We start from the raw sequence: 24697 nt of genomic DNA, 5'->3' as shown, positions 1-24697 counted from the left end.
CCCACCCCCATCAAAGGGAGCTTACTGTAATCCAAAAACAACGAAGAACAGAGTCTGTTACCCCAGATACCAGGACCAACACCAAAACAAAAGACTAGCTGGTGCTATAAGGAGGGCAGTGTGGACACAGACCGTCTGAAGACTGTTTCACTGACTCTTCCTCTATGCACAGGTCAAACCGGGCCAGGTGTCATCAGAATGTGTGCTCAGAAAATACGGTGACCCAAACCAAGTGGCCTACTGCTAGTAGGGATCATAAAAAAGAAGAAAAGAGGCCAGAGACTACTTCCGTAGGAATTTAAGGCTACTAGGACAATATTCCAACTAGCTAAGTCTTAAGACCTCTTGTCTGTTTAAGTGCATAAAGCAATTCTAGCTAAAGCCTCCTGGCTGTTAGGTCGTAATTCTCCTGATTCTTATGGCCCAGATGGTGGGGAAATGGCAGTTGGCAACAGTTACCTGGATCCTCTTCCCTCAGAACATTGAGAGGTTGATGCAAAGCGTTGATGAGGGCTTCTTCCCCTCAGTCAATTCTTTTATACATCGTCTCATTCTTCCTTTCTGATTAAAGACAGCTTCTGATCAAAGCCCCAGGCTCTGCTGTGTGTTAAAGAGAGGGAATCAGAGACGCATCAGAGTCCAGCGGATGAGAGGAGCGAGGACCCAGGTTCTAAGCCCAGCCCCCATCACCTGGTGGCCTTTGATTTCTGGCAAATGACTTACCCTCTCCTGCAAGACCCCCAGGTACTGTGACGAGGGTTGTGGACCAACTCTCAGGGTGCCGATCATACTGTAATCATTGTAGATTTGTACACTCGTTGAGATAACTTTTCGACAGATGGTAGTAAAGTGTCATAAAGGGTGCATTTTTTTTTTTTTCCTAATTCACTAAGGCCCCAAATGGGTTATCATCAGCCCTGGATTCTGAGCCTGTTTTCTAGTCTGTAAAATGGACACAATCCACATCTATCTATAGAGTTGGCCAGAGAACCAACCAAAACGGTGGGTATACACTGCCTTGAAAAGCCCTAAATTCTGTTTGTGATTTGAGGGATAGGTAGAACAAAGGAGAAACAGTTTTCAGCCTGCAAATGGTTTTCTTCCCTTTGAAAATAGAAGCAAAAGCCGGTGTTCAAAAAGCAGCAAACATTTTCTCACTCAAAATGTCATGATTCGAGAGGGAACTCTGTACCCATCAACAAATCTGAAAAGAATGTGCCAACTGCAGTGAGTTGCTTTACTAAGTAGTTGAACTGGTAATAAAGTAATTAGAATTTCTCTTCTGAGTCTTCAGATAAAATGAGCGCAAAGCCCTGCCCCATCCTCAGCCACACTACTGGCCACTGGGAGTCAGGTTTGCTTGTGTGGACAGGTCTGAGGGGAGACTAAGGAATTGAAAAAATGTGTACATTTTTAAGTTAGCCCACAGAAGTCATTCTGCAATGTAACATATGTTTGGGAAATAATTATCTTCAGAAAACAGCCCACATAACGCCTCTTGGATTCCTCTCACTATGAAGATTCAGCTAAGTATAGATCAGTCTAGTAACACAAATGGTGTCATATAATTTTGATTTGGCTTAGAAGAGAGGAATGGGTAGGCAGCAGTTTTAGCTGTCTAATTTGGTCTGTTTTGAGACAAATGTTAAAGAAGAGTTGAACATTTAATCTGCCTTTCTTTGTACAAACTGTACTTAGGGGAACCAAATAATTGATGAGGGATAAGTTTCTCTTACAGAAAGATGTCAGACCCAGTCCTGAATTCCCCCTTCTGGCATAACAGCGTGAGATGCTCCGCAGACTGCTGTCCAATGAAACTGGTGAAAATAATTTTTTTAAAAAAATGATTATGTCGGGGCGCCTGGGTGGCTCAGTTGGTTGAGCGTCCGACTTCAGCTCAGGTCATATCTCACGGTCCGTGAGCTCGAGCCCCGTGTCGGGCTCTGTGCTGACCACTCAGAGCCTGGAGCCTGTTTCGGATTCTGTGTCTCCCTCTCTCTCTGACCCTTCCCCATTCATGCTCTGTCTCTCTCTGTCTCAAAAATAAATAAACGTTAAAAAAAATTAAAAAAAAAATGATTGTCTCTGAAAATGGCCTTAGCAGCATACAGCACATGAAGAAACATTTGTTCAAGAAAATCCACAAAATCTCAGTAAGAACAGAGTCTATGCTGTGTGACCCTAGAGCCATGCCCCACCCCAACTTCAGTGAGACAGAAACCACTCCAGACTGCTGCAGCCCATGGACACAGGCCTCCCTCCCCTGGCCCCAAGACAGAGGGCTCTCTCCCCAGGAGGAACAAGATGTCATTGTTTCTCATCCTGCCCCCAGCTACTGGTGGCTGAAGTTAAGTGCTAGCGAGTACCAACAATAGTGGGGGCTCTCTTCTTCCACCTAGCTCCCCCTTATGGAAGGAGACTTGACCCTGGGTGCAGAGCTGGTGAGAATAATGGATTCTAGCTACCCTTGCCCCAGCTCATGGCCCAGGGTAAAGGCCTTCACTGCCCATATCTAACACACTGGGTACATGAGAGTTCCGTTATATCATTCTCTTGGCTTCTAGGTAATCTTGAAATTTTCCCATATTAAAAACTTGAGGGGCACCTGGGTGGCTCAGTCGGTTAAGCGTCCGACTTCGGCTCAGGTCATGATCTCGCAGTCTGTGAGTTCGAGTCCCACGTCGGGCTCTGTGCTGACAGCTCAGAGTCTGGAGCCTGTTTCAGATTCTGTGCCTCCCTCTCTCTGACCCTCCCCCATTCATGCTCTCTCTCTCTGTCTCAAAAATAAATAAACGTTAAAAAAAAAATTAAAAAAAAAAACAACTTGAAGGACAAAAACATGAAAAAAAAAATCCTTCCAAAGACCAAATTCAAGGTCCCCTGAGACTCTGAAATTGAGTCTTTACAAGTATCACTGAAACATTCCTACAGACTCAATAATTTAGAAACTAGACCTTTATAGACTCTTTCAGGTTAATATGAAAATGATTATTGGGTGCCATCTCTAAAAGAAACCATTTCCAGAGAATGAGAGGAAAAGCTGGGAACACAGTAGGGTGTCTCACGGGCCAAATTCATCTTCCCTTTTTTTCTTTTTTTAAAGTAATCTCTATGCCCAACGTGAGGCTCAAACTCACGATCTCAAGATCAAGAGTCACACACTCTGCCGACTGAGCTAGCCAGGAGTCCCAAAATTCATCTTCCTTTAACTGGAAACCTTTCAGAGCTTCAGAGGGGAGATAAAAGTGACCCAGAAAACAGATGAGCAGAAACATGTCTCCCCTCCTCCCAGAAACAGAATGAGTCTTTTGCTTAAGCAGCAGTTGTGTTTAATCACTAAAATTATTCTGTTCCTAATGAAAGAGAAACAATCTAAGTTTAAAAAGGATGAGGCTTTTTCTCCTCAATTATTTTAGAGGCAAGGAGAAGTGAACGAAAAAAGCAGAATCTCTATGGTCAGGCCCTGGTAAAGCCTCCAGGGAGCAGAAGTCCCCTCTGCTTTCTGCCCTTATGTCCAAGGTCACCGTCCTCAGGATTCCAAGCATTCTGCTCTGGAGTAAGACTGCCCTGCAGAGTCTTGAAATACTCTCCACTCTCTGACCTGGAGAGCTAGTTCTCCTTATCCTCGTCGTCAGTGGCCTGAAGAATCCTCAGTAGTTTGAGCTCAGGGTTCCACCTTGTTCTAGATGTACCATCTGAAAGGTCCTCTGGGCTCCTCTCTTGGGATTCCAGCACAGCGTCCTCTTGAGTGCTGATGTCCTTGTTAGAGGGTTTGGTCTTAGATAATTCAGGATCTGAAAGAAGACCCAGCCATTAGCTGCACCCGCAGCCCTCTCCCAACTGTGCCAAATGCAGGACAGAAAAGGAAGGGCTGCGTGTCATTAGGACCCTTCTGAGGGATGAGGACTATGGCTTCCAGGGAGGTGAACCATCCTTGTCAACAGGAGTTCAGCTCTCCCGGGCCTAAATGACTTACTAAGCTTCCTCCACCCTAGGAACTTACCGTCCTTACTGGGGGAGGAATCCAGATAATTCTTCATCTGTGGTCTCTCTGTGGAATCCTGAAATTCATTAAAGTAAGTGTAAGGAAACTTGAATCAAGACTTTAGGAAAGTAAGGGTTTTTCTAAAAGATGCTTTTCTTGGAAAAATTAGCATCTAAGACAGGACAAAATGCCACCTCCTGAGACTAAAGAGAGAAGCGTGTATCACACACTCTTTGCCCTCTAGACTGACCAGATGAAGCCAGAACCCACTTTTCTCCATTCCCACCTGTCAGCTTAGGGTGCACTGCCTCCAAAGGTGGCTCCCAACAATTCCTCCAATTCCTCCATGCACATGCTGTCCCTCCCACCAAGAGACGGAGTATGTTTTCTCTCCCCTTGAATCTGGGCTGGGCTTGTGATTTTGTGACTAATAAAATATGGAAGAAGTGACATTGCTCCAGTTTCAGCCCCATCTCTTAAGAACATGCTTTCATGAGGGGCGCCTGGGCGGCTCAGTCGGTTAAGCATCTGAGCTCAGGTCATGATCTCACGGTTTGTAGGTTTGAGACTCACATCGGGCTCTGTGCTATTAGCTTGGAGCCTGGAGTTTGCTTTGGATTCCGTGTCTCCTGCTTTCTCTGCCCCTTTCCCCGCTCACACTCTGTCTCTTCCTCTCTCTCTCTCTTTCTCTCAAAAATAAACATTAAGAGAAAATTTTTTAAAAGAAGCCCAAACAAGCCACGGAGAGGCCTCATAGAAGAGAACCAAGGCAATTTGGCCAACAGCCCCACCCCAGCCACTGGCTGAAAGCAACTGTGTTGAATGACATCAAGCAACACCAGAAAAATCATCCAGTCAACCCTCAAAATCACGAGAAATGATCAACCACTGCAGTTCCGGCTTTGAGGTGGTCTGTTCTATAATAATAGATAACAGAAACAGGGCCCTGGCAGAACGGCTCCTGTACTCTTACCTGCTTCAAGGTGAGTCCTTCTAACTTCATCCACTGTGGCTGCTTTTGGTCACTTTTCCAACCCAACAGAGTTCTGTGACCTAGTGATCACAAGGCCAATTCAGTTCTCTGCTTATTGGTATTTCATATCCCATTGTTGGGCTTCTAGGTGACCCCTAGTCTATAAGTCCCTACCCCGTCTAGGGTAAGACAGGTTAGAGGAGGTGGAAGGGAGTTCAGCCTCCAAGTTCTACCTGTGAATCTGTTCACCTGGGACTGTGACCACATCTACTACAGAATTAGAGATCGGGGCGCCTGGGTGGCTCAATCGGTTAAGCGTCTGACTCCAGCTCAGGTCATGATGTCACGGTTCGGTCTGTGAGTTTGAGGCCCGCGTCAGGCTCTGTGCTGATGGCCCAGAGCCTGGAGCCTGCTTCAGATTCTGTGTCTCCCTATCTCTCTTTGCCCATCCCCCAATCATACTCTGTCTGTCTCTCAAAAATAAATGAATGTTAAAAGAAAAAATTTTGGGGCGCCTGGGTGGCGCAGTCGGTTAAGCGTCCGACTTCAGCCAGGTCACGATCTCGCGGTCCGTGAGTTCGAGCCCCGCGTCAGGCTCTGGGCTGATGGCTCAGAGCCTGGAGCCTGTTTCCGATTCTGTGTCTCCCTCTCTCTCTGCCCCTCCCCCGTTCATGCTCTGTCTCTCTCTGTCCCAAAAATAAATAAACGTTGAAAAAAAAAAATTAAAAAAAAAAAAAAAAGAAAAAGAAAAAATTTTTTAAAAAGAATTAGAGATTAAGTTCAAGTGTATGCTCAATGACTTAGAGTTCCTCCAAGAAACCTAAGGGGCAGGTATCTGCACATCTTAGCAGCGAAAGAAGCCCTAACCCTAGGTTTTCAGTTTATGAATACTCCTCTTACCTTGTGGTACCAACCCTAATGTCTCCATATTCACTTCCAAAAATGGAACCCCTCCCTTCCAAAAGCTCTAGTTCTAGGATTCTTCTGCATCAGTCGTTTCCCCATCTAGTCCCTGAATGCATCTGCCCTTTCCTTTCTCAATTCCCTTCCTCTAAATGAACATCTTCCAAGCTGCCACCAGAGATGTTATGCTAAAAGGCAAAGCCAAACAAGAGACTCCCTTGCTTAACACTTCTGCTGGCTCCCTGCCAGCACTGGTTCTCACCATAGCTGCACACTGGGAGTACTGGGGGTTCCATTTACTGAGGCCCAGGTTCCAACACCAGAACTTCTGATTTAATAGGTCTGTGGTGCATCCTGGGTATTTAAGATTTAAAAGCCCCTCAGTTGATTTCAGCGAGCAGTCAAGGGGGAGCACCACGACCAGGAGCAAAGGTCAAACACCTCAGCAGGCTACACAAGCTCCCACCTACCTCTTCAGCCCAACATGTCATCACTCTCTCTCAAATAACCGACAGCTACAATGGACTGCTGTGTTCCCTGAGTAGCCACACTCCTCCAAGATGCCTCTGCTAAAGCTATTCCCACTTCTGGGAATTCTCTTTCATGTCAGTAAAACGCTCACACATTCAAGATCCAATGCAAAAATCAACTCTTCCATAAACCTTTCTCAACCCGGTGAGGACAGGCCACTGCTCTAAGAACAGGAGCACCCGGGTGGCTCAGGTCTTGATTTCAGGGTTGTGAGTTCAAGCCCCACACTGGGCTCCATGCTGGGTGTGAAGCCTACTTTAAAAAAAAAAAAAAGGGCACCCAATCACCTATTGGAGGCATCAGGAAGAGGAACAAAAAGCACTTAAATGAATTCAGGGCAGTGCTGATCACCCCAGATGAGGAGCTAACCTTGGACCAGTCAGCCCCACCATGGGCAACAGCCCTAGCTCTGTCTACATCCCACATGAAGGTCAGGAAGCTTCCTAGGTCACAGGCCACTGTTGGCATCTGAGAGCTCAATGGGATGGGAAATAAACCAAGAGAGAGAAGCATTCTTCTCAGGAAACAGCTCCCCTGACCCTCCCACTGCCCCAGGGCTGGAGAGCAAATTCTGATGCTGAAACGATCAGCAATGTCCAGTCTTAATAGGGCACAAGAATCTTCTAAGGTTTCAGGGCATTCTTTCTCCCTTCTGTTCTTTCTTTCTTTTTTCTGCACTCAAACTGAGCAATGTCAGAGGGACCAGGTAAGTATATCCTTCAGCTCAGACACATGATAAGGACTCCAAAAAGGGGGGAAATATCTCTTCTCGCATCCAGCATGAACACCAGAGGGAAAGAATCTCCTATCAAGATCGGCTACTTGCCTCCTACAGGGGACTAGATAGTATGATCTCAACCCAAGCCTCCAGGAACTAACGTGTAGCTGGGAAGTGGCCCTGGATTCTGCTTCTTTAGAACTCTCTGGGGGCTAATCAGGGGCCCTGGTTCTTTCCTGCCTCCTTGCTTGCTCTTCATCCTCAAATCACTCTGCCTTTTCTAAAGACATGAGCAAAGATGCCTCTGACTCATGCTCATGGTCATCTCTCAAATGCCCACATGAAAAAGACACCTGGCCCAGCTTGCTTCCTTAGTAAACGTTTGATGGAAGGATGATGTATGGTAGCCCAGCCAAAACGATCCAAGAATTCCGAATGCCCGACAAAGGCAGGTCCCAAGATGACAGACAAGTTCAGTTCTTCCTGCCCTCGGCTACGTCCTGAGATTCTGTCCCTCCCAAACCCACATTCTCCTTACCATGGCGTGGGCCATAAACCATGGCACCTGAACGTTTATGCAAAATGTTCGGGCTCCCTGGATCGCTCTTGGGTTTCTTTTTAGCCTCCTGAAACCCACATGAGGAGGAACTGAATTAGGGCCTTCGGAAGTGAAGAAAACGTTTCAGAAAGAGTCTAAAAGAAGGAAGTCAATATCTGCAACCAGACAGAGAACAGGGAGGCGGACGCCTCATACATCCCTTCCTGTTCCAGGCTGCGCCCCTGCCCCAGACCCAGCCAGTCCTAGGGCGTCCCTCACTGCCCCTCTACCTGTCTCTTAGGTGGTGTTTTCACCAGCCTCTGCTGCTGCTGCTTCTGCTGCTGCTGCTGCTGCTGCTGCTGCTTGTGACCTGGTGACCAGAGCACCTGCTCAGTTCTCTTCTCCCTGACAGCTCCCAGCCGCCCCTGGGCTGCTTGCTCTGCCCTGCTCCACAATGGCGACAACCCCTTTGTCAGAACCAAGCCATTGCGGGGGTGGGGGGGGGGGGGGTGCGGGGAAGAGGGCTGCTTTCTGAAACTGCAGTTTCCTGAGTTCTACATGTGATCCTGTATGACTCTGGCCACAAACATAACAAAATTGGGACCAAGATCAAGTATGAGCACTGTGGGCTGAGGGGGAACAGTACCTGAGGATCTGACAGCACCAGAAAATCTACCTTCTGTGTTCAGGTTAGAACACAATTTCTTCAAATGTTCAGGATATCTCAATGCTGGTCTCTGGAGAGAAAAAGAAGGAAAAGATGAAAAAGAAGAAAAGGAAGAGAGGAGGAGGAGGAGGAAGTAGAGGAGGAGGAGAAGAAGAAGGAGAAGGAGGAGAAAGAGAAGGAAGAGGAGGAGAAGAAGAAGGAGTCATAGGAGAAGGAGAAGGGGGAGGAGGAGAGGGAGAGAGGGGAGGAAGAGAAGGAGAATGAGGAAAAGGAGAAGGAGGAGGAGAAGGAGGAGAGGGAGGAGGAGAAGGGGGAGGAGGAAGAGAAAGAGGAGGGGAAGGAGGAGGGGGAGGAGGAGGGGGAGGAAGAGAAGAAGAGGAGGAGAAAGAGGAGGGGAAGGAGGAGGGGGAGGAGGAGAAGGAAGGGGGAGGAAGAGAAGGAGAAGAGGAAGGAGAAGAGGAGGGGAAGGAGAAGGGGGAGGAGGGGGAGAAGGAGGAGAAGGAGAAGAAGGGGGAGGAAGAGAAGGAGAAAGAGGAGAAGGAGGAGGAGAAGGAGGAGGAGGAGGGGGAGGAAGAAGTAGAAGAGGAAGGGAAGAAGAAGGAGTCGTAGGAGAAGGGGGAGGGGGAGGAGGAGAGGGAGAGAGGGGAGGAAGAGAAGGAGAAGGAGGAGGAGAAGGAGGAGAGGGAGGAGAAGAAGGAGGAGAGGGAGGAGGAGAAGGAGGAGAGGGAGGAGGAGAAGGAGGAGAGGGAGGAGGAGAAGGGGAGGAGGAGGGGAAGGAGGAGGGGGAGGAGGAGGAGGAAGGGGGAGGAAGAGAAGGAGAAGAGGAAGGAGAAGAGGAGGGGAAGGAGAAGGGGGAGGAGGGGGAGAAGGAGGAGAAGGAGAAGAAGGGGGAGGAAGAGAAGGAGAAGAAGGAGAAGGAGGAGGAGGAGGGGGAAGAGGAAGTAGAAGAGGAAAAGAAGAAGAAGGAGTTGTAGGAGAAGGAGAAGGGGGAGGAGGAGAGGTAGAAAGGGGAGGAAGAGAAGGAGAAGAAGGAGAAGGAGGAGAAGGAGGAGGAGGAAGAGAAGGAGAAGGGGGAGGAGGAGAAGGAAGAGGAGGAGGAGAAGGAGGAGAAAGGGGAGGAGGAAGAAGAGGAGAAGGAGAAGAAGAAGGAGTCATAGGAGAAGGAGAAGGGGGAGGAGGATAGGGGAAAAGGGGAGGAAGAGAAGGAGAAGGAGGAAAAGGAGAAGGAGGAGGAGGAGGAGGGGGAGAAGGGGGAGATGGAGAAGGGGGAAGGAGGAGGGGGAGGAGGAGAAGGAGGAGGAGGAGAAGAAGGGGGAGGAAGAGAAGGAGGAGGAGGAGAAGGAAGAAAAGGAGAAGAAGGAGGAGAAGGAGGAGGAGGAAGAGAAGAAGGAGAAGGGGGAGGAGGAGAAGGAAGAGGAGGAGGAGAAGGAGGAGAAAGGGGAGGAGGAAGAAGAGGAGAAGGAGAAGAAGAAGGAGTCATAGGAGAAGGAGAAGGGGGAGGAGGATAGGGGAAAAGGGGAGGAAGAGAAGGAGAAGGAGGAAAAGGAGAAGGAGGAGGAGGAGGAGGGGGAGAAGGGGGAGATGGAGAAGGGGGAAGGAGGAGGGGGAGGAGGAGAAGGAGGAGGAGGAGAAGAAGGGGGAGGAAGAGAAGGAGGAGGAGGAGAAGGAAGAAAAGGAGAAGAAGGAGGAGAAGGAGGAGGAGGAAGAGAAGAAGGAGAAGGGGGAGGAGGAGAAGGAAGAGGAGGAGGAGAAGGAGGAGAAAGGGGAGGAGGAAGAAGAGGAGAAGGAGAAGAAGAAGGAGTCATAGGAGAAGGAGAAGGGGGAGGAGGATAGGGGAAAAGGGGAGGAAGAGAAGGAGAAGGAGGAAAAGGAGAAGGAGGAGGAGGAGGAGGGGGAGAAGGGGGAGATGGAGAAGGGGGAAGGAGGAGGGGGAGGAGGAGAAGGAGGAGGAGGAGAAGAAGGGGGAAGAAGAGAAGGAGGAGGAGGAGAAGGAAGAAAAGGAGAAGAAGGAGGAGAAGGGGGAGGAGGAGAAGGGGGAGGAGGAGAAGGGGGAGAAGAAAGAGAAGGGGGAAGGAGGAGGGGAGGAGGAGGAGAAGAAGGGGGAGGAGGAGAAGGAGAAGAGGGAGGAGGAGAAAGAGGAGGAAAAGGCGAGGAGGAGGGGGAGGAGGAGGAAGAAGAGGAGGAGAAGGGGGAGAAGAAGGAGAAGGGGGAAGGAGGAGGGGAAAGAGGAGGGGAAGGAGAAGGAGGAGATGGAGAAGGAGGAGAAGGAGGAGAAGGGGGAAGGAGGAACAGAAGGAAGAGGGGAAGGAGGAGGGGCGGGAGGAGAGGAAGGGGAAGGGGAAAAGGAAGAAGAAGAGAAGCTCTACTGAAGTTCTTTCCTTTTCCCAAAATGTATCCCTCAAATGCGAGTACCCATCTAGCCAACGAGCACTTTTTGAGAACCCGGTGCGGGCAACATCATACCAGGAGCTATGGAGAGAGGAAACGGTGCGGAAGTGCAGAAGACACAGAGAATGTTGCTGTCCTCCAGCCCCTCCCCATGCATTTGCTTTCACTACATACAGCCCAGCCCTTCTATGGGGCTTGAGTCCAGCATGGAAGGATAGAGAGGAAGAATAGAAACTCGCCTCCTCCAGCCTTGGAAAGTAATGAGTTGGGATTTGCATCTAGACATCCCTCTCCGAGGCCCCATGGCTCTTACCTGCAGGGCGAGGCGGTGCACAGATAAAAACATCTTTGCAGAAATGGCACTGTCAGGTCGGCTCTTCTCCAGGGCAAGTTTCTTCTTCATCATGGCCAATTGCGTCTTCATCTCCAGAGAAGGCCTGGTTTTCCCTTCATCAGGCAAAAGGCTGAAGGGGACAGAGACAGCCAGACAGTCAGTGACAGTTGTTCCTGGAGAGTGTGGCTGAGGAAAAAGAGATGAAAAGGGCTACAAATCTGAATACATTTTCCACTTTGGGCCTGGAAAGACCTGTAGCAACAGGTGTTTTCAGCTCCCTGAGGACAGGCATTCTTACCCCCATTTCGCAAATAAGGGAATGAAATGTAAGATGCTAGTTAAATTATCACAATGCACAAAACCAGGAAGTTTCAAGGCAAAATCCAAAGGTTGTCTCACTCCAAACCACATTTCCCTTCTGCCTCCCACTTACCCATAACTCATCTATAGAAAGAAGAGAGTGGGGGGCAACTGGCTGGCTCAGTCCATGGAGCAGGCAACTCTTGATCTACGGGTCATGAGTTCAAGCCCCACATTGGGCATAGAGCTTACTTTAAACACAAAAAGGGGGGGGGCGCCTGGGGGGCTCAATCGGTTAAGCGTCCGACTTCGGCTCAGGTCACGATCTCACGGCTTGTGAGTTCAAGCCCCACATCGGGCTCTGTGCTGACAGCTCAGGGCCTGGAGCTTGATTCAGATTTTGTGTCTCCCTCTTTCTCTGCCCCTCCCCCACTCACACTCTGTCTCTCTCAAAAGTAAATAAACATTAAAAAAAGTTTTTTTAAGTTAGAAGAGAGTAACAGTTCTCGTGGAGGTTCAAGTGAGAGAATATACATAATGTGCTTATTTATTTAGCACAGGGCCCGGCAAGTGTAAGTACTTGGTAAACGGTGGCACACTGGTAAGTCTAAGAACTCACTGCACAAGTAAGAGGACAGTTTTGTCCCTGCTCAGAATAAGCAGGCTACTAGCCCCTTCTCTGCTTCGGAGAAGAGCAGGTGCTCTGGCTCCACCACAGGCTCACAGGACACTCACTTCTTCGACAGATCCTGAGGTAATGGTTCCAAGTCAAATTGGTTCCAGAAAGGTATGGACTCTGAAGTTAGTTGCTCAAAAATGTGTACTGGCAAGGGGGGAGGCACATGCATCCTTGGAGGTCCCAGCTGTGTTTCCGTTTTCTGCTTTCTGTAGAGAAAATGGTCTTTCTAGAAAAGCAACAGCGAAGACAAAGCACTCCTTTCAGAGCCACTCCTTCCCGTGAACATCCCAGCCTCCCAGACACAACCCTGGCAAGCCAAACCCCTGGTCTCCAGACCCACTCCAGCAGCACCCTCCTCTGCACTGTGAGGGCCACCACATTTTTGCTCCCTGGCTCCCCATCCTATTGCTGAATTCAGATCATACAGGGACTAGTTGTTTCGTTTTCCCAAAAGGTTATTAACTCATTCACTGAGAAAACTGAACAAGTATTTGGTGGCCAGTGATGTGCCAGGCACAGGGCTGGGGCTGGGGATTCAGCAGTGAACAACATGGAGGAATCTTCCCGCTCTGTGACTTAACTCGGGGTTACGTTTACTCATAAGGGGTGGCATGGGAATGAGAAACTCAAGTCCATTGTAACCCCTAGTCCACTGAAGTTCTCTTTTTGTCACACTGGGAATTTGTCTTTAATCGGCCAAAAACTCCCCCTGAATACCCAACACTTCCTCCTAACTTCTCTTCAAGATACTCTTCACCCTCCTACAGGGAGGAGGTAGAGAAGAGAGTCTCAGAATAGAAAATGTTTTGGTAACTATTCCTTAAGAGGGGTTTTCTTTTGCAGATTTTGTTCATTTAAAAAGAACGGAGAAAGGGGGAATGGAGATGAAAGGAAAAATGAAATAAAATAACCAAAACTCTGTACAGAGTAATATCATAAAGGTTTGACCAAAACCTCAAACTTACAGCTGCACAGTTCATTCTGCCATCCTGGCTGGAGACAATTCGCTTCTTCTCAGCTGGTCTTGAAACAACAAAAACCACAACTTATTCCCAGCCATCTTAAACAGAAGCACCACGGGTATTTGTGAATGGTGACCATGAAGATTTCCATCCTCTATTCAGTACTCAAAGATGGCTGGCTAGAAGTCCAAAGGGACCAACTACCCAGAAGCTGCTAAAATCAAGACCTAACCTTACATCTAAATTAGGTTCCCTACCATTCTCTCATATGGTCCCGTTATTTGATTTCATAGCATTAATCTAAATGAGTAATTATATACTTAAGTGTGGTGATGTGTGTAAGGTCTGAATCCCCCACCACCGCCCTAAGACTGTAGGAGGTCAAGCACCAAAGTCAATTTGGTTTTTCACTGAATTCTCACTGCTCACCATAGAGGAGATACTCAAGTTATTTTTTTGTAATCATCTTCCTCCTCCTTGTCTGGAACATGGATATGATGGCTGGAGCTCTAGCAGTCAACTTAGACCTTAAAAGCCCCCATGAAACACCTTGAGAAAATGAAACCCATGGGCTAAGGATGATGACCAGAGAGCCAAAAGGAGCTCTGGTTTCTGATTACCTCATGGAGTTGACATACCAGCCCTGGCCCACCCACATCTGGGCTTTTTTTTTTTTTTTTTTTTTTTACATAAAAGGAAATAAACCCTTAGGGGCTTTTTGTTTACATCACACACACACACACACACACACACACACACACACACACACACTCACATACCCACACACACAAATGCATATATGCAGAATCACTGACAGGAACTTTTTTCTAAATTTTTTTTAATGTTTTTATTTATTTTTGAGAGAGAGAGACAGAGCATGAGCAGGGGAGGGGCAGAGAGAGGGGGAGACACAGAATCCAAAGCAGGCTCCAGGCTCTGAGCTGTCAGTACAGAGCCCGACGCGGGGCTCGAACTCACGGACTGTGAGATCATGACCTGAGCTGAAGTCAGACGCTTAACTGACTGAGCCACCCAAGCGCCCCTCTGATAGGATCATTTAAAAAAAAAAAAAAAAAAATGAGGGGCTCTTGGGTAGCTCAGCTGATTAAGCATCTGACTCTTGATTTCAGCTCAGTCATGATCTCACAGTTCATGAATTCCAGCCTCGCGTCAGTCTGTCAGTTCCAGCCCCGCGTCTGCACTATGAGTACAGAGCCTACTTAGGATTCTCTCTCTCTCTCTAACTCTCTCTGCCCCTCCCATGTGCTCTCGCTCTCTCTAAATAAATACATAAATAAATAGGGGTATCTGGGTGGCTCAGTTGGTTTAAGCGTCCAACTTCAGCTCAGGTCATGATCTCACTGTTCCCAAGTTCAAGCCCCGCGTCAGGTTTCAGATTCTGTGTCTCCCTCTTGCTCTCTGCCCCTCCCCTGTTCACGCTCTGTCTCTCTCTCTTTCTCTCTCTCAAAGATAATAAAATAAACATTAAAAAAATTAATAAATAAACTTTAAAAAAAAGGAAAGAGAATCAGATCCTTTTGTGGTTCAGGTGCTTCCCTCAAAATTTGTTACAACCTCAGCATAGTACCCATCTGATGTTAAAAAAAAAAAAAAAAAGAAAAGTAATAAAATGAAATAAGATTCTTAAGTCACACCACATCTAAACAGTCACTTAACAAGAATCCGAAAGCCTCAGCACTCATGAAAGCAAACCCAAATACTGCCTTTCAATGTTATCGGCATTGCCAAGCCTTTGGGCCGTCACCAAATAATCCTTCTGCTCTGCACATAGGTTCTACCCACTATCCACTTTGTGCCACAGAGCCGGGCCTTGGGGCTGAGACCAAACATTCACATGCTTCACTGAAAACGTTTCCACTAGCTGGGGACGACTAATAAGAAAAACTGATAGTCAGGAAGCATCTGTTTCTTAGACCCCACAAACACACTGGGCTCTATGTTGCATGCTATTTACGGCCATGATTTGATGTAGAGAAGCCCCCCCACATGAAGCACAAAGTGCATTAAACAGAACCCCAGTGGAGCAAGAAGCAAATACAAGAGACCATGACCTTCTTCTCTACATGGCCTCCTGACACTTGCACTGAGGTGGCTAAAAAGGAGATCACGTAAATGAGGCCCGCACAGGGCAGTGAGGGGTGGCGGGGGTGGGGGAGACTTGCAGAACACGAGAGTTGAAGGCCCCCATGTTCTAGACACAACACTCACCTCGCACGCTTCTCTGGTTGTTCTGGGATCCAGACGACAACCATATTTCTAACATCTTGAGAGGTGGGAAGTCGTGTCTCATTCAGATTCAGCACTGAAAGCTAAGAGAAACACATGAAGCCTACATACGGCTTGAAGGTAGCAGCTCCTGATGCATTCGGAACTGGCTTAAGAACTGAATTATCAGGCTAACCGAAAGGGGATGGTGGTGCAGATGACAAAAAGACATTTCTCACCCCTAAATCGTCTTTATAACGCTGCCTCACGACACCAGACACCGGAATGGGTACTCTACACGAGTGAGCATGTTTAAGCGAAGAGTCCCCCCTGCCTCCCTGTGACATTAGGGTAGCATTCCCTGAGCACTGACAGTGCAGAACCTGCTTGGGATTCTCTCTCTCCCTCTCTCTCTGCCTCTCCTCTCCTCACACTCAGGTGCATGTGCTTGTGCTCTCCCTCTCTCTCAAAATAAATAAATTTTTAAAAGAGAATAAAATAGAATAGGACAGAAACTATCAAAGAACATCACTCATACGTAGGGTAGGGGTCGTTTTATGCTATTCTGTTGCAAAACGTATTTCTTACTGGAGGTCATAGTTAAAAAAGTTTGACAGTTATCAGAGTAGATGACCTAAAGGCCATTTTGGGTGTGACATTCCAGCATTTTAATTTCCCCGCACTATGAGATGCCAGGGTTTACTTTGTAGCTGAACATGCTCTGTGTAGGACACAGACAGGAAAGTCTTACCTATGCCAAACGGCCACAGATCAATCCCACTTGTGTCTGGGATTTCTGGAAACAGTATAGTATGTAAAGAAAGGCATTAGCACAGAGCCTAGCATATACTAAGGGCCCAATATTAGTTAGTTATCACTGTCATCATTCAGATTCTAGTCATCCTCAATGTTAAATAATGACAAGTATTTTATCCCCACTAGTAAACAGATAATGCTAAGGGAGTACCTTTTTAATTCTATGATTTACCTTAGGAGACTTGTCAGTATAGTGGGTGAAATCTTTGTCAGGTAGATCCTTCCGAGGCCTAAAAAATAAGAGTTTCCAAACATGACACAGAGACACGAACAACTTACTGGGACAACAGTCGGTGCTATGAGGAAAAGCCTTGTGCTCATCCACGGAACATCTCGGGGCTTAGTACTCACTGAGTGAACGAATGGTCTCCCCATTCCCTTAAGTTGTGCTTGCTTCTTTGTTCTGGAACAGCTCCCAGACACTGCACACCGCAAACACTTCACAACTGTTTGTTACATCAAACTGAATTCAGAGCCTATGCCTCCCTCTTTCCAGCCACAGAGAGCTATGTCGCCATCAATAAAAGTTCACTGAGTACCTTTGATGTAAACGTTCAAAGCACATTAAATAAGCAAAATGTGGTATTTCTGTACGATGCAATGTTTTTCAGCCTCAATAAGGAATGCAATTCTGACACATGCTCCAACACAGGTGAATCTTGAAGCCATTATGCTAAGTGAAATAAATTAGATGCAAAAGGACAAATATCGTATGATTCCACTCATATAAGGTAGCTAGAATAGGCGAATTCATACAGACAGAAAGTAGAATAGACATTAACAGGAGCTAGAGAGAGGAGGGAGTGGGGAGTTGCTGTTTAATGGGTATGGAGTTCACGTTTGAGATGATAAAAAAAATTTCTACACATCATCGGGGAAATACAAATCAAAACCACAATGAGATACCACCTTACACCTGTCAGAATGCCTAACATTAACAATTCAGGCAACAACAGATGTTGGCGAGGATGTGGAGAAAGAGAATCTCTTTTGCATTGCTGGTGGAAAGGCAAACTGGAGCAGCCACTCTGGAAAACAGTATGGAAGTTCCTCAAAAACCTAAAAACAGAACTACCCTACGACCCAGCAATTGCACTACTAGTCATTTATCCACGGGATAGAGGTGTGCTGTTTCGAAGGGACATATGCACCCCCATGTTTATAGCAGCACTAGCAACAATAGCCAGAGTACGGAAAGAGCCCAAATGTCCATCGATGGATGAATGGATAAAGAAGATGTGGTATATACACATATAATAGAGTATTCTGGCAATCAAAAAGAATGAAATCTTGCCATTTGCAACTACGTGGACAGAACTGGAGGGTATTATGCTAAGTGAAATTAGTCAGTCAGAGAAAGACAAAAATCATATGACTTCACTCATGTGAGGACTTAAAGAGACAGCACAGGGGCGCCTGGGTGGCTTAGTCGGTTGAGTGTCCGACTTCGGCTCAGGTCATGATCTCGCGGTCCGTGAGTTCAAGCCCCGCATCAGGCTCTGTGCTGACAGCTCAGAGCCTGGAGCCTGTTTCGGATTCTGTGTCTCTCTCTCTCTGACCCTCCCCCGTTCATGCTCTGTCTCTCTCTGTCTCAAAAATAAATAAACATTAAAAAAAATTTTTTTTAGGATTAAAAAAAGAGACAAAACAGATGAACATAAGGGAAGGGAAACAAAAATAATATAGAAACAGGGAGTGGGACAAAATATAAGAGACTCTTAAATACGGAGAACAAACTGAGGGTTACTGGAGGGGTTGTGGGAGGGGGGATGGGCTAAATGGGTAAGGGGCACTAAGGAATCTACTCCTGAAATCATGGTTGCACTATATGCTAATTTGGATGTAAATTTAAAAAACAAAAGTTCTAGAAATGGATCGTGGTGATGGTTGCACAACACTGTGAATGAACTTAATGCTGCTGAACTGTACACTTAAAAACAATTAAAATGGTAAACTTAATGTAACGCATATTTACCACAAAAAAAAGAATACTGTCCCCTTACGTTTTCATATCACTTGCATTATATTTATTTGTTAAAACACGTTAAGTGTACGAACGAATAAATATTCCAAGGAAGTGTAAGATAAAGACCCAACTCCTGAGCCTGATCTATGTGATGTTGGCCGCTGTTTGTTCTCCAGCTCCCTAGCCTCACCTCTGCCCACCCTCCCATTCCTGCTCTATGTTGCATACACGATGGACCCTTTTCCTCATACCTAAAGAACTTCCTCTTGCCTCCTGGCCTCTGGATATGCTATTTCTGTAGTCCAGAACACTCTTCACGTCCATCTCCCACCTGCAACACCCCACTTCACCCGACTGTCCAAATTTCAGGGGTAGGCACAGGTGCCACCTGCACAGAAGACAGTGCCCTTCTCGGCACACGGAACGGTTCTCTGCCTCCCCGGCTAGGCTGAAAGCCCTTTGGGGGTAAAGACTGTATCTTGCTGGGGGGCCTGGGTGGCTCCGTCAGTTGAGCATCCAGCTTCGGCTCAGGTCATGATGTCGCGGTTCATGAATTCCAGCCCTGCATCAGCTCACTGGTGTCAGCACAGAGCCTGATCCTCTGTCCCTCTCTCTCTGCCCCTCCCCCCAGTTTCAAAAATAAAAGACTTAAAAAAATACTGAATCTTGTTTACCACTGAATCCCCAGAGCCCAGCAAAGTGGCCCCCACTAAGATACATCTGTGAATTCAATGAGTGACAACATGAGTGACGTCATGGCCTTTGCCTCCATAGGCCCTGGCTGGGAGAAGCCATCTTCTTCCCGAGGTTCAAGTCCTAGAGAACGAGAAAGTAGTCCTACCCTTTCCCATACTGCATTTAGCCCACCAGAAGCCACCAAAGATTGCTTACATCAAACAGGAGAAAACGAACCGGTACAAGGACTGCCAGGAGTGCCTTGACTCCAGGCCATAAGGTTTCAAATTTAACAAGTCTTAAGTTCTCCACAGACGTCTGTCCCTTCGCTTCCCCTATCAGCAAGCACTAACTGGGTGCCTAGATTCTGTGGGCTATTCAAAAGGAAACCATTGTTTCTGCCTTCAAGAGCTTACAAATAGTTTCATACCTAAAAATAAAAGACAAGAGAGAGAGTATGTGTGGACACAGTTTTCTGATGACCTGCAGAGGCTGACGAGGTGCTCCCCGTGGTGGCCTGAATTGTGCCCACAAATTCTTACATTGAATCCTGACCCTCAGTACCCCGGAATTTGAGTCCCTCAGTATTTGGAGAGAGGGTCTTTAAGGAAGTAATTAAGGCAAAGTGAGGTCATATAGACAGGCCCTAATCCAATGACTGGTGCTTATTAAGAAAAGGAGGTAGGGGATTAAGAGTACACTTATCATGATGAGCACTGAGTAACACACAGAATTGTTGTGTTTTTTGTTTTTTTTTTAATTTTTTTTTTTTCAACGTTTATTTTTGGGACAGAGAGAGACAGAGCATGAACGGGGGAGGGGCAGAGAGAGAGGGAGACACAGAATCGGAAACAGGCTCCAGGCTCTGAGCCACCAGCCCAGAGCCCGACGCGGGGCTCGAACTCATGGACCGCGAGATCATGACCTGGCTGAAGTCGGACGCTTAACCGACCACGCCACCCAGGCGCCCCTAGAATTGTTGAATCAGTATATTGTACACCTGAAACTAACATAATAATAATACTAACTATATTGGAGTTAAAATTAAGCACTTAATTAAAAAAGAAGAAAAAGATATTGGGACAAAGACACACAGAAGAAAGATCATGTTAAGACACAGGCCACCTAGGGGGCACCTGGGTGGCTCAGCCAGTTAGGTGTCTGACTTCAGCTCAGGTCATGGTCTCGCAGTTTGTGAGTTTGAGCCCTGCGTCGGGCTCTGTGCTGACAGCTCAGAGCCTGAAGCCTGCTTCAGATTCTCTGTCTCCCTCTCTCTCTCTTCCCCCTCTCCCCCTCATGCTCTGTCTCTCTCTCAAAAATAAATATTAAAAAAAATTTTTTTTAATAAAAAAAAAAAAAAAGACATAGGCCACCTACAAGCCAAGGAGGAAGGGTTCAGAAGAAAACAACTCTACCAACACCTTATTCTCGGACTTCTAGCCTCTCGACTGTGAAAAAATATATTTGTGTTGTTTAAGCCACATAGCCTAGGGTATTTTGTTACAGTGACCCTAGCAAACTAATACAACCCTATTTTAACCAAGTCCTACAATAAAAAAAAAAGCTTTCCTTTTGTTTCCCACTGCCTATTCACCATTTCTCTAACTGAACTAGTGGCCTTTTTATTTTTAAGTTAATTTATTTATTTATTTTTGAGAGAGAGAGAGAGAGAGAAAGAGAGAGAGAGAGACCACCCGAGCTGGAGAGGGGCAGAGAGAGAGAGAGAGAGGGAGACACAGAATACGCAGCAAGCTCCAGGCTATGAGCCTGGAGCCACCCAGGCACCCTGAACTGGTGTTTTATTTTTAATTTAGCTTTCTCAGAGTCTACTACATGGGTCAAGGAAGTCAACTCAGAATTTTGAGATAGGAGGCTCATAAGGGAAGACTCCATGATAATTTACCTGCCTTGAAATTTGGAGTCAAACTTTGAACCTTGACACAATAAAGAGGGAGCTTTGGTGAAGGTAAATCCTGATAAATGACCGTGAGCAAGTCTCTTGGCCCGGAAGCAGGAATCTGAGATGTTTACAATGGTGAGCACTGGGGATTTGTCTAAGAAAAAAGACAGGAAAACATGTAAAATGTCAAAAGGGAGCCAAGCGAAAATAGTTCAAAGATCTTACAGGGAAGAAGCAGGGCTGACTAAATTCACCTTCATTATTCAGAGCTGTTTTGCAGGGAGGGCCCAGGATTCGAGGGTGGCCCCTCTCAACCCGGCGGATCGTTGCCCAGCACTGTGGATGCTGACAAACAGCCAACTTGCAGGTGGTCTCATCCCACTGGCTCTCATCTGGCAAGTCCATAGCTACAACTGGTTTAGGACAAAAGCCAATCACACAGCTTTCCAGCCCTCTAGAGTAACAACCACATAATCAGAGCATATTATACATTAGCCGTGACGTCCAGATCTTAATTTGGACTCAAAGCATAAAATATTTCTATTGAACCCATATACATAAGTGATGGTCATAGGATAATTAAGAATTGGGTAACAAGTGGGGCGTCTGGGTGGTTCAGTCGGTTAAACATCCAACTTGGGCTCAGGTCATGATCTCACAGCTTATGAGTTCGAGACCCACAACAGGCTCTGTGCTGATAGCTCAAAGCCTGGAGCCTGCTTTAGATTCTGTGTCTCCCTCTCTCTCTGCCCCTCCCCTGCTTGCACTCTGTTTCTCTCTCTCTCTCTCTCTCAAAAATGAATATTTTTAAAAAATTAGGTAACAAGCAACTCAGCCATTAAAAAGAATAAAGGGCACCTGGGTGGCTCAGTCAGTTACACATCCGACTCTTGATTTCAGCTCAGGTCATGATCTCACGGTTCCTGAGTTCGAGCCCTGCATCAGGCTCTGCACTGACAACATAAAGCCTGCTTAGGATTCTCTTGCTCCTTCTCTCTCTGCCCTTCCCCCATTTGCTCCCCACATTTTTAAAAAATGAATGAAATCTCGCCACTTGTAACAACATGGATGGATCTAGAGACTATAATGATAAGAGAGCTGAAAAAGTCAAAGATAAATACCATACAATTTCACTTATATATGCAATTTAAGAAACAAAACAAACGGACAAAGAAAAAAAAAGACACAAACCAAAAAAGAGACTCTTCACTGTAGACAACAAACTGATGGTTATCAGAGGGGAGGTGGGGGCTTGGGGAAGGGTGAGATAGGTAAAAGGGACTAAGAGTATATTGTGATGAGCACTGAGAAATGTATACAATTGTTGAATCACCATATTGTACACCTGAAACTAATATAACTCTGCATGTTAAGTATTTTAGAATTAACATTTTTTAAAAAGAAGCCTGGCTAACAAGCAAGTATGAAAACGGCTCAGCACGAAATGGAGGGGGCTAGAGATTTTGGAGCCAACTGACTTCATGTCTCCTACTTGGCACTTAAGCAATCTGAGCTTCAGGTTCTTTATCTGTAAAATGAGGATAAGCCTATTTCACAGAGTCATTATAAAAATTAGTTAATGGATATGAAAAGATCTGGTGGGGCACCTGGGTAGCTCAGTAGGTTTAGCATCCAGCTTGAGCTCAGGTCATGATCTCACGGTTTGTGAGTTCGAGCCCCACATCGGGCTCTCTGCTGTCAGCAAAGAGCCTGCTTTGGATCCTGTCTCTCTCCCTCTCTCTCTCTCTCTCTCTGCCCCCACCCTGCTCACTCTCTTTCTCTCAAAAATAAAAATAAAATATTAAAAAATAAAAGGTCTTATAAGGAAGAAGCGAGGCTGACTAAACTCACCTTCATTATTTAGAGCTGTTTTGTATTTAAGAAAAATAAATTTGAAAAAAGCATAGAGTTCAAAATTAAGTATTAGCATCCTTTCCTTTTCCCCTTCATTAATCATTAGGGACAAGACACCACCATCTCCAAAAAGCCTTATCAAATTAGAACTAAGGCAGTCACAGAAGTGCTTGACATGCCTTTAGATGGCTTGAACCTTTGGAAAACGTGCTTCATTTTTCAAGATGCTCCAATTCTCAAACAGGCAACGAAAATACCCACCAGAAATAAGCGGGTTTACTCAAACATCAAGACAGTAGACTTGCAGTCACATCAGAGGCCTCTGGCTTTCCATTTACTGGCTGTATGGTCCTAGGCAAGTGACTTCACCTCCCTCAGCTTGCTTCCTCATATAAAGAGGGAATGGGAAATCTCGAAGTAGAATTGAAGAGCATTAAAGGAAATGTACTTTTATGTATCATATACAATAGGGGCTCGATGAGTAGTATCATCTTTCTCTCTCCGGAAATATTTTAGGCAATCACTACCACGTGATCCCTGATAACTTTTTAAAGACAGTATCAATTTCTTCTTCTTTTTATTCAACGCATTCATTGACTGTCAAATATGTGATGGGACCTGTTACAGGCATAGAGAACAGTAATGAACAAAATAAGTCCCTGTTCTGAAGAGCCTATAAATTAGACCAAAGATAGTGACCTATTGGGATGGGATCACACCTGTCCCATGACTCGTTTTGTCTGATCTGCACTTTGAGCCATTTTTTTTTAATGGAAATAGTCCACAATGTTCAGATTTCTGGTTCCTCTTAAAGATCAAAATACTTGGGGCGCCTGGGTGGCGCAGTCGGTTAAGCGTCTGACTTCAGCCAGGTCACGATCTCGCGGTCCGGGAGTTGGAGCCCCGCGTCGGGCTCTGGGCTGATGGCTCAGAGCCTGGAGCCTGCTTCTGATTCTGTGTCTCCCTCTCTCTCTGCCCCTCCCCCGTTCATGCTCTGTCTCTCTGTCCCAAAAATAAATAAACGTTGAAAAAAAAATTAAAAAAAAAAAAAAAAAGATCAAAATACTTGACAACACGGTGGTCCCAATTCTGACTAGATAGCAATTGGATGGAGCTAAGCGTCTCCTGGTAGCTTTAAACCAGACCTATTGTTCTATCCAGATGGAGAGGTCAGCCACCAAACCCTATAATGTCTAACCAATGCTACTTCCATTGCCCTTTATCATTGCAGTTGCTCTTGTTTTTCTCATGATAAGGAAGTAGATCTCCACACTCATGTCTCTGTCAAAAGCTGGAAAATTGGGATGCCTGGCTGGCTCAGTCGGTAGAACATGAGACTCTCCATCTCCCATCCTAAGCCTGAGCCCTAGGTTGCCTGTAGCGATTACTCAAAATAAATATATATATATTTCAAAGCAGGAACATTAAGGGTGACGTGAGAGCATGTTTCAAGGGAAAAAAAACCATTGGTGCTCAGTGGGAATGAGGACAGTTTCTACGTACATGAAAATGATACAACTTAGAAACCACTGCAAAACCATGGTAATGTGTTTGACTGGGAAAGATGTATGATCCTCAATTCAATGAACTAAAAAATAAATACAATTTTAACAGGGTTTGGTTTTGAATGGAAGGCACTGTCGCGTTATTCTTACACCGGCTGCTTACTGCCCTTTCGTTACCTGACAAGCCCGAACTGAGGCCCGAGGTCTAGTCATGCCCATTTCTATGTCGCCAGCGTTAGGGCTGTACCGGCAAAGAAGTCTGCGTTCAACAATTCTGGGCGACAAACATCCTTAATGCGATTACAAAGTTGGGAGGGGTGAAAAGATTAAAGATGGACATCAGGTCCCGTAGAATCGAAAAAAGATACCCGCTTCGTTCCGCAAAAGGGAAGTGGGAAAGTCTGGCCTCGGAAGGCCGCGCTACCAAAAGCCAGGCCAAACTGCCGGGACGCCGTAGCGCACTCCGAAAACCGGTCCCCTCCAGAGACCGGGTGGAAGAGGCAGGGCCCCGCCCTCCAGGCCCCGCCTTCCGTTGGAAGAGGAGCCCCGCCCCGTCCGCTCGGTCCTAGCCTCGGTCTCCCACAGCGCCGTTGCCAGGCAGCGGCACAGAGCACTGTGGGAAAGGGACGGAAGCTCCAGTGAGCCATACTTGATCCGATGAGAAGGCTCCAGACGTGGTGGCGGTGTGAAGCAGAGAAACGAGCATGGGAAGGGACCCTGAGTCCCCGTGGGGTCGGACGGAAGCCCGGGCGGGCCAAAACCGTAGCGGCGTGGAAA

General features: G+C 46.6%; 2 protein-coding genes across 7 annotated transcripts in view; both read right to left on the bottom strand.

Annotated features, from left to right (window-relative positions):
- RGS3 (regulator of G protein signaling 3) overlaps nt 1–565 on the bottom strand; it is a 141417-nt gene extending 140852 nt beyond the window's left edge. Inside the window, exon 1 of the mRNA XM_045469303.1 lies at nt 460–565. The gene's annotated coding sequence lies outside the window, so the exon portion shown is untranslated. The remainder of the gene's footprint in view (nt 1–459) is intronic.
- CD4H9orf43 (chromosome D4 C9orf43 homolog) lies at nt 493–24674 on the bottom strand. 6 transcript variants are annotated; one of them, XM_045469318.1, is made up of 15 exons: nt 24098–24533; nt 20816–21015; nt 20565–20715; nt 16193–16250; nt 15208–15308; nt 12982–13039; nt 12073–12242; nt 11017–11167; nt 8295–8385; nt 7939–8018; nt 7649–7736; nt 4959–5038; nt 4004–4061; nt 3602–3794; nt 493–600 (listed from the first exon to the last, which is right to left on the bottom strand). In XM_045469318.1, exons 2-14 carry the CDS (start codon nt 20964–20966, stop codon nt 3610–3612), a joined length of 1422 nt encoding a protein of 473 aa, XP_045325274.1. In that variant the 5' UTR covers nt 20967–21015; nt 24098–24533; the 3' UTR covers nt 493–600; nt 3602–3609. The 6 variants fall into 6 exon arrangements, with proteins under 6 accessions (XP_045325274.1, XP_045325272.1, XP_045325277.1 ...); XM_045469316.1 differs by lacking the exon at nt 493–600 and adding an exon at nt 22677–22801 and having other exon boundaries at nt 3313–3794; XM_045469321.1 differs by lacking the exons at nt 493–600; nt 24098–24533 and adding an exon at nt 24570–24674 and having other exon boundaries at nt 3313–3794.
- Between the last annotated feature and the right edge of the window lie 23 nt (nt 24675–24697).

The sequence above is a fragment of the Leopardus geoffroyi genome, chromosome D4, assembly GCF_018350155.1.
Source record: "Leopardus geoffroyi isolate Oge1 chromosome D4, O.geoffroyi_Oge1_pat1.0, whole genome shotgun sequence".
NCBI classification, from domain to species: domain Eukaryota; kingdom Metazoa; phylum Chordata; class Mammalia; order Carnivora; family Felidae; genus Leopardus; species Leopardus geoffroyi.
This window is presented reverse-complemented; position numbering and strand designations above follow the sequence as displayed.

Bases quoted from the DNA above. Each gene is read 5' to 3' on its own strand.
- CD4H9orf43 (XM_045469321.1), bottom strand. From the start codon at position 20,966: ATGGACTTGCCAGATGAGAGCCAGTGGGATGAGACCACCTGCAAGTTG. The intron at 5,039-7,648 runs GTAAGGAGAATG...TGTGATCACTAG, and splicing joins GGTTTATGGCCCACGCCATG to GTCACAGAACTCTGTTGGGT. The intron at 4,062-4,958 runs GTAAGAGTACAG...AATGAATTTCAG, and splicing joins AAGGACTCACCTTGAAGCAG to GATTCCACAGAGAGACCACA.